The 16,631-nt window shown below is 32.9% G+C and overlaps 1 protein-coding gene across 1 annotated transcript; it reads right to left on the bottom strand.

Annotated features, from left to right (window-relative positions):
* Positions 1-300: 300 nt before the first annotated feature.
* Positions 301-8,691, bottom strand: LOC123664005 (odorant receptor Or2-like). The gene is made up of 5 exons (XM_045598636.1): positions 7,898-8,691; positions 7,136-7,235; positions 1,899-2,003; positions 716-871; positions 301-348 (listed from the first exon to the last, which is right to left on the bottom strand). Exons 1-5 carry the CDS (start codon positions 8,689-8,691, stop codon positions 301-303), a joined length of 1,203 nt encoding a protein of 400 aa, XP_045454592.1.
* Between the last annotated feature and the right edge of the window lie 7,940 nt (positions 8,692-16,631).

A 16,631-nucleotide genomic window follows, 5' to 3' on the forward strand; every position in this document is an offset into this window, starting at 1 on the left:
TTTACCTTTTTCAGACTTGATGATACGTTGAAAATTGAACTTAACGATAAATTAATTTCTTAAATATGAAATAAAAAGCCAGTAATAGTTGTAATTATATAATTGTATAGTAAAACATAAGCAGATACATAGCGTCATAGATAGACGGCATAGTAGGATTGGTTTTGATACATTTAATTTTATGAAATTATTAAGAATTTTTTTTTACCAAGCGGCAACAAAATTAATTTGATTCGAATCACATTCAAAGAATACTTTTAATATAACATATGTGTAATAATTTAGTATAAGTTATTAGTCTTATTTTTTACTAAGAAGCGTGTAGTAACTGTATGATCCTTTCAACATCTGTAACAAAATATGTTTTAGCGTTTTATAACATTATTATATTCCTTTAAATGTTGATAGATTCTTGACAACTAAAAATTTATTCCTTAAAAATAACAGCAAGCTTTTAACCACTTAAGCTGCATCACAGATTAATCATCACATACTGTTTCTATCGTATGTATTCTATGACAATAAACCTTCGTTAACAAGTATTAATGCTTCTGTATCATCATTAACTTTACGAAACTACACGAATCCTCATAGAAACTACAGAACTTGAAAGAAAGAAATTTCTGTTTTAAGCTTAGAATATGAATTATATAGAAAAAAAGTTTTAAATATTTTTGTTATAATTATTGCAATAGTTATTATAATAAAAATTTACCGTAATAAAAGTAGCAACAGAAAGCTCTGTAAAAGGGCCAGCTGTAAAAACAACCCTTCTATTCAATTGCCCAGCGAGTAATACAACGCATCGTCGTACGCGAACGTCTTGAGACCACCAAGCGCTTGAGTATACACCCTCGTCGACTTTCAAACTCTGAAAAGGAATATTGAAAATTTCTTTGAAAGAGATTTCTTCATATTTTTCTTTCTTAAATGAGCTTATCGATAGTAATAACGAAGATTGGATTGGTAACTTAATTTTTCTCATTGAAGCCAAACAAACATAATTGTGTTTGCTCGCAAACGAAAAAAAAACCGACTTCAATTACATCGACAAGTAATACAACGTAGATCGACGAAAACATAGTCAAGCAACTACGCGTTATCAAAGATTACTCAAAAAGTAGTTATCAGATCTCGATAAAATTTATATGTGACCATATGATAAACATCAGCTTTCGACTAAATTAAAAATTATCAAAATCGGTACACCTAGTAAAAAGTTATTACGGATTTTCGAGAGTTTCCCTCGATTGCTCTGGGATCCCATCATCAGATCCTGGTTTCCTTATCACGGTACCAAACTAGGGATATCCCCTTTCCAACAAAAAAGAATTATCAAAATCGGTACATCCAGTAGAAAGTTATGCGGTATAAATACAACGTAGGTCGACGAAAAAAGCGTCAAGTAAAAATGCATTATTAGATATAACTCAAAAAGTAGTTGTTAGATCTCAAATAAATTTAAATGGAACCAATTGGCAGACACCACCTTTCGATTAAAACAAAATTTGTCAAAATCGGTCTACCCGGTCAAAAGTTCTGATGTAACATACATTAAAAAAAAAGAAAAAAAAAAATACAGTCGAATTGAGAACCTCCTCCTTTTTTGGAAGTCGGTTAAAAAAATAACAAACGCACTAGCCGTTAGTACGATTTTCGAGGGTTCCCCTCGATTTCTCTCCCTATATATACGGTCGAATTGAGTAGCCTCCTCCTTTTTTGAAGTCGGTTAAAAATTATAGTACAATATTCAAAATTGAAACGAAATTATAGGGAGATGAAGGTGGTATCGAAATGTCTTAAACTTGTCATAAGAAGTATTACAAATACATCGCATTAATATTATTTGATAACAATACTAAATTAATAACAGTGTAATTAAAATATTCATATCTTACCATTGATAAAACATTAGTGCTATGCCAGCAATACAAGAAAAGCTGAAACGTTAGAGCTAGTAGATATTCCGCTATCCATACTTGTTGCATACCAATGGTGCCTTCCTGAAAATAAAGGATAACAATACGTAAAGGTACGTAATATCGACATACGTCAACTTAAACCTAATTTAGTGATAAATTGGAGATGAATATTATTAGAACGAAATTCCTTATGGTGCGCTGTGGAGGGGTATATTAGCTGGCAAAAAACGTCCGTAACGTTAAATTAGTGTGTGTAAGCTCAGACGCACGAATGGAGTTTACTTCTTGAAATCGACTGTCTAAATAGGAATAACAAAGGCTCATTAGTCTAAGAAAAGATTAATACCATATCAAATTATAATTAAACGAATCAAATATTCAAATTTGGTTTGAATTTAGAGTTATCTTTTGTTGTTAATAGTATTTAGTATCAGCATTGCACCCATGCGAAACCAGGGCGGGTCTCCAGTTATCTATGTATTATTATTATTATTGCAGTTTGCTATTAGTGCTGTGTGGCTACGGCACTAAAGAATTTAGCCACCCCATCTCTTCCCGTGGGCGTCGTAAGAGGCGACTAAGGGATAACAAGGTTCCACAACCACCTTGGAACTTAAGAAGCCAACCGATGGCGGGATAGCCATCCAACTGCTGGCTTTGAAATACACAGGCCGAAGACGGGCAGCAGCGTCTTCGGTGCGACAAAGCCAGTACTGCGGTCACCAACCCGCCTGCCCAGCATGGTTACTATGGGCAAAACACATGAGTTCACGTTATTTTTGGCGTAAACTTGTGGAGGCCTACGTCCAGCAGTGGACTGTATAGGCTGTAATGATGAGTTTGCTATTAATATTATATCATTCGATGACTATTATATATTTTGATAAATCATTGTAAATAAAATAAACGTGTTAAGATAATTTTGTAAAGTACTTTTTTTTTATCGATAAAAAATCATAATAAAATGTATATACCCGATTAATATTTTCTTTATACCTCGAATAGAATTAAAATTAACATCTTATAATAAGGAAATTCGTACCTATTTGGTGTCCCACATACAATACATTCATTCATAAAAACTCTAAAATAAATTTAAGCAATGTAATTACTTATTAAAGTCTATTTGTCTTAATAAAAAAGAGACTCATCACTATCTACGCTTAGCCATAAACCTTAATGAATTAAAATATTTTAAGCTAAAACAACGTGTTTAAATTAACCAGTTGAAGTTCGCCCTTCAGACATATTTTCGACGGGCCCGAAGAACAAAATCGTATCTGCAAAATTACCAAATCACAGTATGTAGCTTAGAAGTTCTGCTAAAATACAATCATTTACTACTTACGCAAATAAAGATGATCTTTGGAAAATCATTGCAAAAGCTAATGAGGAACTTTGTTTATTTATTTCTACATGTTTATAAAGACTTTAACTTTTATTTTAGGCTAAAATTAATTCTTATAATATTATAGGTATTTGTTCTTCGGAACTACCCAGCACTTATCTAAATATACGATTTTGTTTTAGGAAATTGAATTAAAAAATAGTAACCCATGTGAACATATGATGTTTTTCTCCGATAATTTAGTCGACAATATAATAGTATGTGCACATTTATATTAAAGAAAACACAATTATTTTTAATAATCAAAGCTTTAATAATATAAAAGTAGCACAGTGGGATCTTCGTTACAAAACAAACGTCAAATAGGTGTTATAAATTCTCTCATTATTACTAGATAAATCATGATAAAATATAAAAGAAAATAAACTTTAACAAAAAATAAACAATTACTCTTATTTCTTGGTCCATTCAGGAGAATACTTATTTAAAATCACAGTTTCAATTACAATTACTAATTAAGTCCTAAACTTTCTACTTAGTTTTTATATTTTATATTAGTTTTTTAATCACAGCAACAACAAGTCTTAAACTTTCTATCATTATTACATAAATCAATATTATGGTTAAGATTCATCGTCATATATATATATCGTTTCTTTCATCATTGCAATCAGAATTATAATATGGTAAAGATTTAAAGAATACTGCATTGAATGAATTTATGACACCAGAATCACACATGCTCAGTAAATCTTTATATTTAGCTTTTGTTAGCTTGAGAGGTGACGAATAAGCATACTCTAATACAGATAAAATATTAGCTGAGTTTCTTGTATCGCTGAAAACAATGAAGCATTCATAAGTTTCTTTGATTTCATCATTCCATTATCATTCCAGCCTATTGCAATCCACTACTGGACATAGGGCTCCACAAGTTCGCGCCAAAAATACGTGAACTCATGTATGTTGCCCATAGTCACCACACTGGACAGGCAGGTTGGTGACCGCAGGGCTGGCTTTGTCGCACCTAAGACGCTGCTGCCTGTCTACGGCCTGTATGTTTCAAAAAGCCAGCGGTTAGATGGGTATCCCGCCATCGGTCGGCTTCTTAAGTTCCAAGGTGCTACTGGAACCTTGTTATCCCTTAGTCGCCTCTTACGACACCCACGGGAAGAGAGGGGTGTCTATATTCTTTGGTTTAAATCACACTTATAATACAATTTATTCGGTTCCGATTTATCAACGAAAACTTCCTTAATCTTAGTCCACAATATTTTCTGTTATCTAAAATTCTTGTTTCACAATTTGTCATTTATGTGAACCTTAAAATTATGAAAATTTTCTTGTGTCATATTTTTTACTACATACGGTTCTCCTTTTGTTTTTACCCATCTTACAAGTAAACGCCATTCATCTACAGTGTAAATAGTTTTTGAAGAAGAGGACCGCTCTATAAGGGCATGCACACTGTCTCCCTTGTTCTGCGTATGTCCCTTTTCAAGAAATCGATGTGTGATTGATGCCTTGTACTTTTTGGCTGCATAAAAATATGAAAAAAAGACAAATATATTCCGATTTTGGCCAGCAAAACTATCTGACCAGAAACGAAATTCTTTGGCTCCTTGTTCTATAGTTTTTATTTACAATTTCGCGATATTGACGCGTGGTTCTTTATTGAAGGATTCCAGTCTTTGTTCTTTTGTTATTTTATCCACACACTTATTCCTACAACTACAGGGCTTTCCCATTATTTTTTCACCAACAAATTTACCTCGCTTTGATACATAGCTCTTTCCAAGCAAACTTTTTCTTTTCACGTCAGACCAGTCTTGCTTATGTACCAAACGTTTCTTTGATCTTTGCTTTCGCATCATTTCTGGTATTAAGTTAGATGCACTAATGTTTAGCAATCGAATTGAATCAACCCAACTAGTATGATCGGGACAAAAAGGGTCATTACATTTTATGTGTATATTAACGGGGGAAGGCATTGGAGTAGCTAAAACCATATGTGTATTTATATATGGCACAGAAATTCTAGGATCTTCAAATTCTCAAACTCTTTAATGTAAACAGCTGGTGAGTTATTAAACTAGAGGTTACTTCTATATTTAATGGTGTAAGCACTTCGTCAGGATGTGAGGTTTGTACTAAATGAGGAGGTGGTGAATCAAGATGCTCGCAGTTGGCCTGAAAAATATCGGTATTAACTTCATGTTGATAGCCTAATACGTTTGTGTGAACCTTTTCATCAAAAACATGCCAAATTTTTGCCATATCGACGTCGATATTCTGAGCCGTTGGTGGCAAAAGAGACATGTTGGTGTTACGTTGACCGGCAGATTCTGTCAAAATGAAAATAAAAATGTATTTAATTTGTGTGGTATTCTATTTAAAAACTATTGATTTATATTCTAGTTATAATTTTTTTCTTAAAAAGAGGTTAAATTACATACTTTTGAGTAGAACATGCTCGCATGTTAAAACTTATACGACAAACAAAATCGTTTATTTAGATACAGCAACATTTTTTGGGTACAATTTCATACGACAAGGTCGTATGTGCTAAAGCGATGACTGACTTTAAACTGATTTTTGTCGAACGAAAACTTATGTGAAACTACTGGGGTAAAATTAAATACACTACAATTAAGTATTTTAGAGTCTATAAAATATAGGTAAATGAAATATGTTGATTGTTAAGGAACGATTAAATGGGTTATAGATTTCTGTAGAACAACATTGTAAATTAACAAACGACCAAAAGATACGCATTTTACATAATTTTGGCAAATTACTTTCTAGAGTTATAAAGTAACACCAGTAACTATTTTTTAATTACCTTAATGAAAAAAAAAATATCTATTACTTACCTTGTTTAGAGATTTCTTCGTCCTCGTTGCTACAAGTAGTTTGGATCGTCACTAATTTTATCCAAAAAAGGGCTAAATTTAATATTCTCTCTTTCTAGATACACCAGACATTGTGACAGTCACTTATTAATCACGAAACCTGATATTACGATATTAAACCGAGTTCTCGAGGAATTCTCGATGTCTTGCTAAAATTTCCGACTTTGCCGAGTACAAACACGTGAATGACGATGGGTCGCGGCACGCACGGTTTCGGAGTGTAAAGAACAAGCTCGTATATGTGAATACATGTTTGTTCGCTGCAGTACATTGTAGATAAGATGATGTTCGCTTGAGTATTTAGAAAACTAAAAGACCAATAAATAAATAAAAAATATTGCCATGTAGCTTTTTGCATGTTTAATACGAATCAATAATAAAACAGATTTCATCTTATTTTTCCATAAGATTTTGTTCTTGGGACCCGTCGTTTTAAATGATTAACTTCAGAGTTACTTGGCGATTTTTCTCTGCAGAATCTACTTTTAGAAAGTCTTGTATACAAGTTTATTTTTTAATTTATAGAGACAAGAGTTGTAAAAATAAATTACATTATTATCGGTATATTATTTATATAACGAAAAAAAAAATTAAGTCACATTTCGAATTATATATTCGAAATATATATGAATGGCAATTAGATATTTGTCAAGTAAATAATTCTAAAGAATCATCTATTACAAGTTGTCTTAGGAGTAATGGTTGTAGAATATATATATATATATATATATATATATATATATATATATATATATATATATATATATATACATATAATATACATATATATATATATTTTTTTTTTTTTTATTATTTTTTTTTTATTTTGCATAAAAATGAGGAGGTGTATATATATATATATATATATATATATATATATATATATATATACACCTCCTCATTTTTATGCAAAATAGAAATGTATAATTATATTAAAGTACTACAAACAATACCTTGGTTAGTTGTATGGCACTGGAGCAGATCATCAGCGAAGAACTAATAATGTATAAAAATAGTACTGGTGACAAAAGCGAATTTAAGATTTTCGAATACCTAAAATAAAACAGATTTTTTAAATTATAAAATAAAATGCTTACAAAGAGTTATGATATGGCGACAAATGGTAGTCCTTTTAAAAACAATTTTATTTAAATTTACAATCGTTATTTATTCAAAATATAAAATGAAATTACAATATTTAAATAATAAAACTATTCTATGAGATGGTTGATACAAGACTGATTTAAAATTATATTTTTTTTATTTTATTAAATCGGCAAAACAAGCTTAGGGCTCACCTGATGGTAAGCGATTACCGTAGCTTATAGACGTCTGCAACACCAGAAGCATCGAAAGCGCGTTGCCGACCATGAGCAGGTTCTGGGCACCCCAGTTTCCCCCAGGAGCTCTGGTCACCTTACTCACCAACAGGAACACAATACTGCTTGAAAACAGTCTTATTAAGCTGTGATCTTCTGTAAGGTCGAAATACTACCCCCGTTGATCTGCTCCATATTTTGAGCAGGAAATTTCCTGATTTGCCCTACCTCAGTTAAGTATGTCATAATAATTTAATTGAAAAACAATGAAACTGATGAGTCGTGATTCCATTGTTCCCGTATTCTATGCATTCTTCCTTCGTAAGCCGAACTCTTGCGTTACAGCATGGTAACTAGGCTTAAAAATAAATTGTTAAAAACTTTAAAAATATTTACTTTATAAGTTGTACGTGGTGTTCATGGCAATCACGAATTCTTCTGATTACCTCGTCATAGTTAATATACTCTTGACCGTTTCCAAATAGTTTTTCACAGTTACTTTTTAGAACCTCAAATTGTCCAGCAAAAAATGTCATCAAGACAACAGCGCTAGTGTCATAATTGGCGACTATACCACCACCAAAAGAACATATAAATGTGTGTACTCCAAATAGGACCCAATATCCAAAACCTCTTGTTTTGTCAAATGGTGCCCAAGAACTCAAAATATCAGGGTACGCAGCTGTACCATTTCTGATTTCCTCTCTCAGTTTATGTGACGATAAATAAATAACCAATGGAGCTAATACTATGGCAAAGATTGTAGCAATGACAAGGCACCAATAAAGGTAAGTAACGATTCTGGAATATTCAGTATATTTAGCAATTATCTTTTTCGTTTCATCGTCATGTTTTCCCTGTTGTTTTTTTTCTATCAGAGTAACATTTTCAAACACCTCCTTCCAATACTTCTGCCATGAAATAAAAGTTCCAGCTTTTACGACACATATCGTAATTATAATACTATAAGAAAGATTTCTTAATGCCATGTCAAGATTCGATCTTATAAGCCAAAGTTCAATATATTGAGTCAATACAAAGACGGCAACGAAAAAATGAAGTATGTTATAGATAATTTTAGAAAATCCTTTATTTGGTTGCCACAAACCCGAATTCCGTAAACCCCATAAGTTTGGACCGAGTAAAGGATAAATCGGATCTTCTAAATTTTTAAAAATTTTAAACAACATGATTCAAGTGGTTATGTCAAAGTTCGACGATAAAATGGCATTTTTCGATATTTTAAGTGACTATAAAAATATAATATTCCATTTCACCTTACTTTCGATAAGCACATTGTTTAATAGTAATATTTTATAACATACAGTACAATTAACTGCCAAAAATAAGCGTTTATTTTAGCAGTTACTAGTCTTTTAATAGAGATTGGAATCAGATAAATAATTAAATCATATGACAAAATTCATAGATGCAAACAACTTAAACAAACAAACGTACTGAAATTTTGTTTTCTTATTAAAGGTTTAGTTATAAAAACTGGACCATGTAATCAAACATTTTAATCATTGGGCGGACAGCTGTCACAACAATACAATTCAAATTACATATTTGAAACTAAAATTTAAAAATCTATTAAAATATAAGTGACATATTATTAGTTACGAAATAACAGTCTCTACTGGAAATGAAATTACTACATTAGTAACGTTAAACCTACTATCACTCAATGTCTATCAAACAAAAAAATATATATCCTTACGTATTGGCCATGGAAATTCATTGCGATGAATATCATACATTTATGATGAGCAACGTGAATTGTCCCTTACAGAAAATTATACGTTGTTGTACATCATTTCAGCCTAATACAGTCCACTGCTGGACATAGGCCTCCACAACTTCGCGCTAAAAATGGCGTGAACTCGTGTGTTTTGCCCATACTCACCACGCTAGGCAGGCGGGTTGGTGACCGCAGGGCTGGCTTTGTCGCACCGAAGACTCAGCGGCCCATCTTCAGCCTGTGTATTACGTCTTTGTACGTGTGACTTAATTCTTACATTAATTGGATTTAGTTACGCGGCTCCGCGTTGGTGCAACGGATGGATTGAGCCATGGATTGTGCCGGTTGTGGGTTCGATCCCCGCACATGACAAACATTTGTATTGGCCATATAGGAGTTTGCCGTGGTCTGGGTGTTTGTGCAGTCCTTCTGGGTCTCCTCGCTGTGCCTCGAAAAGCACGTTAAGCCGTCGGTCCCGGTGGTTATCATGTACACCTGATAGCGATCCTTACTCATGGTAGGGAATATATCCACCAACCCGCATTGGAGCAGCGTGGTCGATTAAGCTCTGATCCTTCTCCTACATGGGGAAAGAAGCCTAAGCCCAGTAGTGGGATATTGCAGGCTGAAGCGTACACGGTTCCCGCCGACTTTGTATGAGGGCAGCATTAATGGCTTTCCATGAAGTGAGAAATTCTTCATACGCAATTGCGTCTGTGGCTAGTCCACTTAATCTACTTTTAATCAAACATAATATAGCTGGATGAACTCTGCTTTAAAGATTCGAAATATTTTCAACTTCTTTAATATAGAAATTAAACAGTATCGAATTATCATCGTACCGCGGAATTAATTTCGAGATAAGCTTGAAATTTGAGTTAATTAATTTCGAGATAAGCTTGAAATTTGAAACATCACACTTTTCGAATGACATTTTTATTGTTTATAATTAACTAAGTTTAATGAAATTCAAATACGACAATAGTTTTAAGTAAAAATATTTACTTAATTATTTTAAATAATTAATTATTTCAATTAATCTCAATACTCTTTTAATAGGACGTATATCTCTGCAGCGATTTTAGTCTTTAAGAAAGACACTCTTAAAATGTATTTAAATAGAATATTTATTTATTTAAACTAATTTTTAATACCTTTTTAATAGGAAGTAACACACAGCTACAGCGAACTCAGCCCTTCAGACACCCTAAAAAAAGTATCATTATAATATAACTAGCTGTGCCCACGGCTTCGCCCGCGTTGAAATCAGTGTGTGCGGGCGAAGCTGCGGGCACAGCTATATTATTATATTTGTATAAACTATATGAATCCTTCCCACAGTAAATACAATAAATTCACACTAAACAGAAATAGGCCTTATGATTTAAACACTACAACTTTTAATCTTATTATTTATACGTACATACGTACATAGTTTGATCCCAAAACGTGAAGAATGGTGCCAGAGTGGTGTGTCTAGGCGTTCTGTTTTCATAGCCTATAAATAATTATTGTGTTCTCTGAAAGGATTATAAATTCTTATTTCCAAAAGCGTTACAAACCAGACAAAAAAATCCAAAGTAGACAATTGTGACGAAAGTGTGTTCTTTCATATAATATAATTACGGTGTTTCCTAATCCTAATCGTCCTTTTATTTATTTATTTTTATTTATTTATTACTTCTTGCATACATATAATTAAAAACACTTTTACGTAGTAAAAAAAAAACAACAGTACAGAAATAAAATCCTTTTTTTGCATTATCGTAGAAAACGTGAAAACGTAATAAGTATTGTGATAACTCTTCACTAGAAATTTTACCGTCTAATTCCAACAAACGAATTTGATTTCAATTAAATACAAGAGACGTAATTTTTTTTTTTTCAGAAAAAGTATGAAAATATTGTAGAAGGAAATTGAATTAAAAACTTCTTAGGGACACATTTTTTAGGATTTATTATAAAACGATTTCGGGTTTTCTTTCAACCAAGTCCGATATTATTCACATTTAAATTTTAATAGCAATTTGGAAACACAGAAACTTTTTTTCTGATAAATCCCTTAAACTTCTCCTTTCGATATTGAAAAAGTTTTATGTACTCGAAAGATTTTTCTCTCTATTCAATACTACGATCTTCATCACAGATTCGAGTTGAAAACTTTTACTCGTATCGATTACACTTTGTGATTTATTTTATTAAAATATATGTAAATTCTGTAAATCTTTAGAGACTTGAAATTAACATGGTTATTTTCATTGCTAAAATTATGGTATGGGTTTACCGATATTGACGATTCTTTATTTAACAGAAAGTTCATACTTGTATTGTAGACTCATGTAGTCCCATTCGAATTTGATCGATATCTGAAACGTAATTTTATTAGTTATGCTTAACAACGCGTATTTAATTCACTACTTTTTCGTCTACTAACTTTGTATATCGATAAAGTTAAAGTTGTTTTTTTTTTCTTTTGCGAAAAAACACCATTATGATTAGAAATAATGAAACATTTATGGAAATTACAAGTTTTTTATAATAATACTCCTATCACTATAGAGGCAAACGAACGAATGAAACTATATGATATTAAATGGTTACGGTCGGCCATGGACATCTACAGCATAAGAGGCGTTGCGGGTGCGTTACCGACCCTTAGGAAAGATGTCTGTACACTCGACGTTTGAAAGCCCCCAAATTATAATTTTCAGGGAAAAACTCAGGAGGAAGGTCGTTCCACAGTTTGCATGTTTGCGGAAAGAATTCACGTGATGAGCACATTAGATGCAGTAGGTACATGGAGTATATAAGTAATATATACAAATATAGTACAAGAACAAATTTGCCATAACCACTTACAGTTACAGAAAATATCCTCATCAAAACCTCGAACACCTCTTTCAAATAATTCAGCAAGTTTTGACATTGATGAAGTATCATCAAGCATTCCAACTTCGTTCAAATGCTTTCGGCTACTATGGAATCGTCAATGAAGTTGGTTTAAAAGTGGATAAAAGCGTAAAATAGAAAACAAAAGCTTAGATTTCAAAGACGTTAATACCGTAACGTCTAAAAAATTCTAGTTTACAAATTTGGAGTTTTATAATAATAATAATAATAATAATAATAATAATAATAAAGACGTTTATTCACCAAGCATAAAAAAAAACAAAAGATTTCTTAGTCTAATTTACAGAGATTTTATAAAAAAATGCTGGTGAAAAGGTCGTAGACTCAGCTTATTGCTGTTTTTCAGTCCGCACCTTTACAAATGCTGCCAGCACAGGACGTTAGATTTACATTTAAAAACTAGATAAAGTAACGAAAAAAGTAATGAAAATAGTATTTAATAAAATAAAAAAATAAAAACCAGGACTAATAAATGAAGTACATTGCCGAAGGTACAAGTAGGTAAAATGGCGAGCCACGTGAGACATACTATACGCTTATAATAAAGTCATAGTTACTACAAATCCAGCTCAGTGAGCGTTTCGTATCAACTGTCTGATGAAATGCTATAGTCGCCTATATCAATGTATTGATAGCTTCACTTTTTGCCAATTTGATTCTGACTTTTGCTGCTCAAGGAGCCATCTCTTGGTAAGGTCACGAAATTTCGAGCGAGTTGCAGCAAATCTAATGGGAGGTGGGATGTCGTTCCAATATTTGGAAGCTGCAAAGCGAAAACTACCTCTAAACGCCACTAAACATGGACGAGGTACAATAAGGTTTGCGATACGCGATGACCGATAATTATCGGTGTCGGATGCTTTAGCCACCTCAGTTTCTGTGCCAAGTATGATGGCCTCTTGTGCTTTCTCAGATCAAATACGATAGTGTTCAATTTAAGAGTACGTCTATGCTTCATATTGAGTACATTAAAACTACTTAGGAAAGGGGTAATATTAGATCCACGAGGAATACTATGGCAAAAACGCATACAGGAATTTTGTACTTTTTGGATCTTCGCTCCAGTTTGTTTTAAAAGACATGGCCATAAACTACATCACAATAATCCAAGTGGGACAGTATTAGCGCGTGGACAAGTTTTTTTCTAACAACAGCACTCAGAAATGGTCTTAACTTATAAAGCATTTTAAGCGAAGCGTATCTATTGGCTATTTTTTTATAAACATGCTCTCTAAATCTTAAAGACCCTTCAAATTCAACACCAAGATTTTTTACTACTTGAACTTCTGAAATAGCACAGTTATCCACTATGATACTGGGGTTAATCCGATGGATTATATCGATCTGTCTTTTTGTACCAAAAACTGTGAATGAACATTTTTGTGGGTTCAAAATAAGGTCATGTTCATGAGACCATTTACTAATGGATGCCAAATCTTCATTTAAGTCATTTAGGTTTTTGCTCAAGTCTACATTAAAACCTGCATTTAATTTCATTAGGATCTGCGTATCATCTGCATACATATGTATGAAAGAATATTTAATACAATTGACCAAGTCTGATGTATAAACAGAATATAGAAGTGGACCCAAAATAGATTCCTGCACTACACCTCTATTCACTGGAATCGGGTTCGACCTAACCAACTTACCACAATTATCCATGCACTCTACAACCTGCAACCTCCCCAAGAAATAGCTTTTAAACCATACACTCACAGTTTCATCACAACCATACATTTTTAATTTATTAATTAGGATTTCATGATTGAGACAGTCAAAGGCGCGACTATAATCAAGCAGAACTAATATACTTGCATTATTTTCATTTGAAGATGCTAAAAGTTCACCTACAATATGCAAAAGCGCAGTTGTGGTGCTATGCATTTTACGGAAACCTGACTGTTGAAGTGGTATAATTTGATTTTTTTCAAAATAATTAGATATTTGGGCGTGAACTATTTTTTCTAATATTTTCAATAAAACCGGTAATAGTCCTATGGGTCTTAAGTCTTTTATTGTTTCAATACTTGATTTTTTGGGCAATGGTTTTACTAAGGCTATTTTCCATTTACGTGGATATTCAGCTCTACGTAAAGACGAATTCATAATATGTGTTATAGCATGTAGTGAGTATGGCAATGTAAGTTTTATCATTTTTATGCTAATGCCATCCACCCCTGACGCATTCGAACTTATTGAATTAACAATTTTTATTACTTCATCTGGAGAAACTTCTGAAAATTTAAATGACACGTCAGTTTTTATTTTATCCCCTTTGTGCAACGTTTCAGTACAATCGCATTGACCATGTTTAGGTGACGGTATAGATTCAACAAAATTTTTGTTTATTTTATCTGGATCACGAAGATGTATTGGGAGCAAATTATGTATCGATGAGCCAAGTATTTTACGTAACTCATTCCACATTTTTCGAGAATTATGATTATTTTGATTTATTTTATGATTAAAATAGTAATTTTTTTCGCTTCGTGATATCGATGTAACTAAATTTCTATATATTTTATATGTATACCAATCACGTTCACTATTTGACTCTTTCGCTTGCTTGCACGCACAATCTCTATCCAGCATAATCGATTTAATCGTATTTGTGATCCAAGGTGTTGGGGAATTAGTAAATTTTTTCGTTTTTAAAGGAGCAAAATGATTAAACAGACCAAGCATCAAAAAAGTAAAACAATCCACCATACCGTCAATTTTGATTCAACTCTATGTGCTTACTATTGATAAAAAAGGTTGTTTTGTCTTTAACGAGGAGCTCCATTACCTAAATTTACCACCCTGCTCCACGGTAGGCATGATATAGCAGATATGCATGCGCAAGAAGTATAAGGTATACATAAAAAAATATGATGATAGTCTTTACTGATGAGTACAAAATTAATTATAAAAAAAATTATAATATTGGTTAATACTTCAACTGTGTGGCTACGGTACTAAAGAATATAGCCACCCCCTCTCTTCCCGTGGGTGTCGTAAGAGGCGACTAAGGGATAACACAGTTCCGCTACGACCTTGGAACTTAAAAAGCCGACCGGTGGCGGGATAACCATCCAACTGCTGGCTTTGAAATATACAGGCCGAAGACGGGCAGCAGCGTCTTCGGTGCGACAAAGCCAGCCCTGCGGTCACCAACCCGCCTGCCCAGCGTGGTGACTATGGGCAAAACACATGAGTTCACGTTATTTTTGGCGTAAACTTGTGGAGGCCTATGTCCAGTAGTGGACTGTAAAGGCTGTAATGAACTGATGAACTTCAACATGAACTCGAAATCCGTTATAAATATATTTTGAGATTGAAGTTGGCGCATTTGTGAGTATTAAATATGTTCTAAGTGTATCATTTGAACTGCCATTTTGAGATAATACAACAATTACTTCTTATTAGTTATTCATTTGTAGTTAAACATTTTCAGATAAAGAAGACGCATTATTAACAAAACTAACTACAACATCAATCTATAAAGTATTATTAATAACACATTAAACATTTATAAATTTATATTATAATTAAATAAACTCACACACACACAATGTGATATAAATACCTATTTTTCTGATCTTCAAACTAAAACTATATATAACTATTTTTCCAAACTCATAACAAATAAACAATAACAAATAATATATTGTTTTTTTTTTTTTCTAAATATATTTTCTCCGAAAAAAGTATTACAAACAAGTTCTACGGAAGACAAGTTTGTCAAAATAGTGTTCACCCTTCTTCGAACTTATAATATAACCTAAACTTTACTAGCTCAGAAACCGTGACAAATTAAAGTTCTCCTCTGTTTTGGTTTTACAAACTTTGGCTTTTACAAAATCTAGTACGATGTATATTATATTTTATATATAAAATTCTCATGTCACAATGTTAGTTACAATACTCCTCCGAAACGGCTAGACCGATTTTTATGAATTTTGTGTGGGGTAAATCTGAAAATCAGTTAACATCTGTTTTTAATACCTCTAAGTTATAAGGAAGGGGGGGGGGGATTAAAGGGGTTAATAAAATATATGGCAAAACAACGTTTGCGGGGTCAGCTAGTGTATAGTATGTTTATTACATTTATATCTTTCTTTTTATATCTTTTTTATGGTTTATTTAAAACCAATAAAAATTGACATTTTAGATGCTGGTGTTAACGAATTCAACATAAACCTCTAATAGTGTAATAAATAATTTAGTCACATGTTCTAGGGATTCGCTGTGATGATATTGGAGGTAGGGTTGACTAAGCGCTTTACGTGGGAAGAGCTCGCACGCATGCAGAGGCTGGCGCAGGATACCCTGTTGCGGCGGTGGACGGAGGACCTGGCCCCGCCGGTCCCTGGGCAGTAGACGGTGGACGCGGTCAGGCCGGTCCTTCGGAAGTGGGTGAGGCGGCGGTTCGGGCCGCTGACCTTTCGTTTGTTGCAGGTATTTTCCGGACACGGGTGCTTCGGTAAGTACCTG

This window comes from Melitaea cinxia, chromosome 21, assembly GCF_905220565.1.
Source record: "Melitaea cinxia chromosome 21, ilMelCinx1.1, whole genome shotgun sequence".
NCBI lineage: Eukaryota > Metazoa > Arthropoda > Insecta > Lepidoptera > Nymphalidae > Melitaea > Melitaea cinxia.

What these genes read in the sequence shown, in the direction of transcription:
- LOC123664005 (XM_045598636.1), bottom strand. Translation starts at nt 8,691, where the DNA reads ATGTTGTTTAAAATTTTTAAAAATTTAGAAGATCCGATTTATCCTTTA. An exon ending in GTGCCATACAACTAACCAAG is followed by an intron (nt 2,004 to 7,135) that starts GTATTGTTTGTA and finishes CTTTATTTTCAG; the next exon opens with GAAGGCACCATTGGTATGCA. An exon ending in CTGTTGCTACTTTTATTACG is followed by an intron (nt 349 to 715) that starts GTAAATTTTTAT and finishes ATTTTGTTACAG; the next exon opens with ATGTTGAAAGGATCATACAG.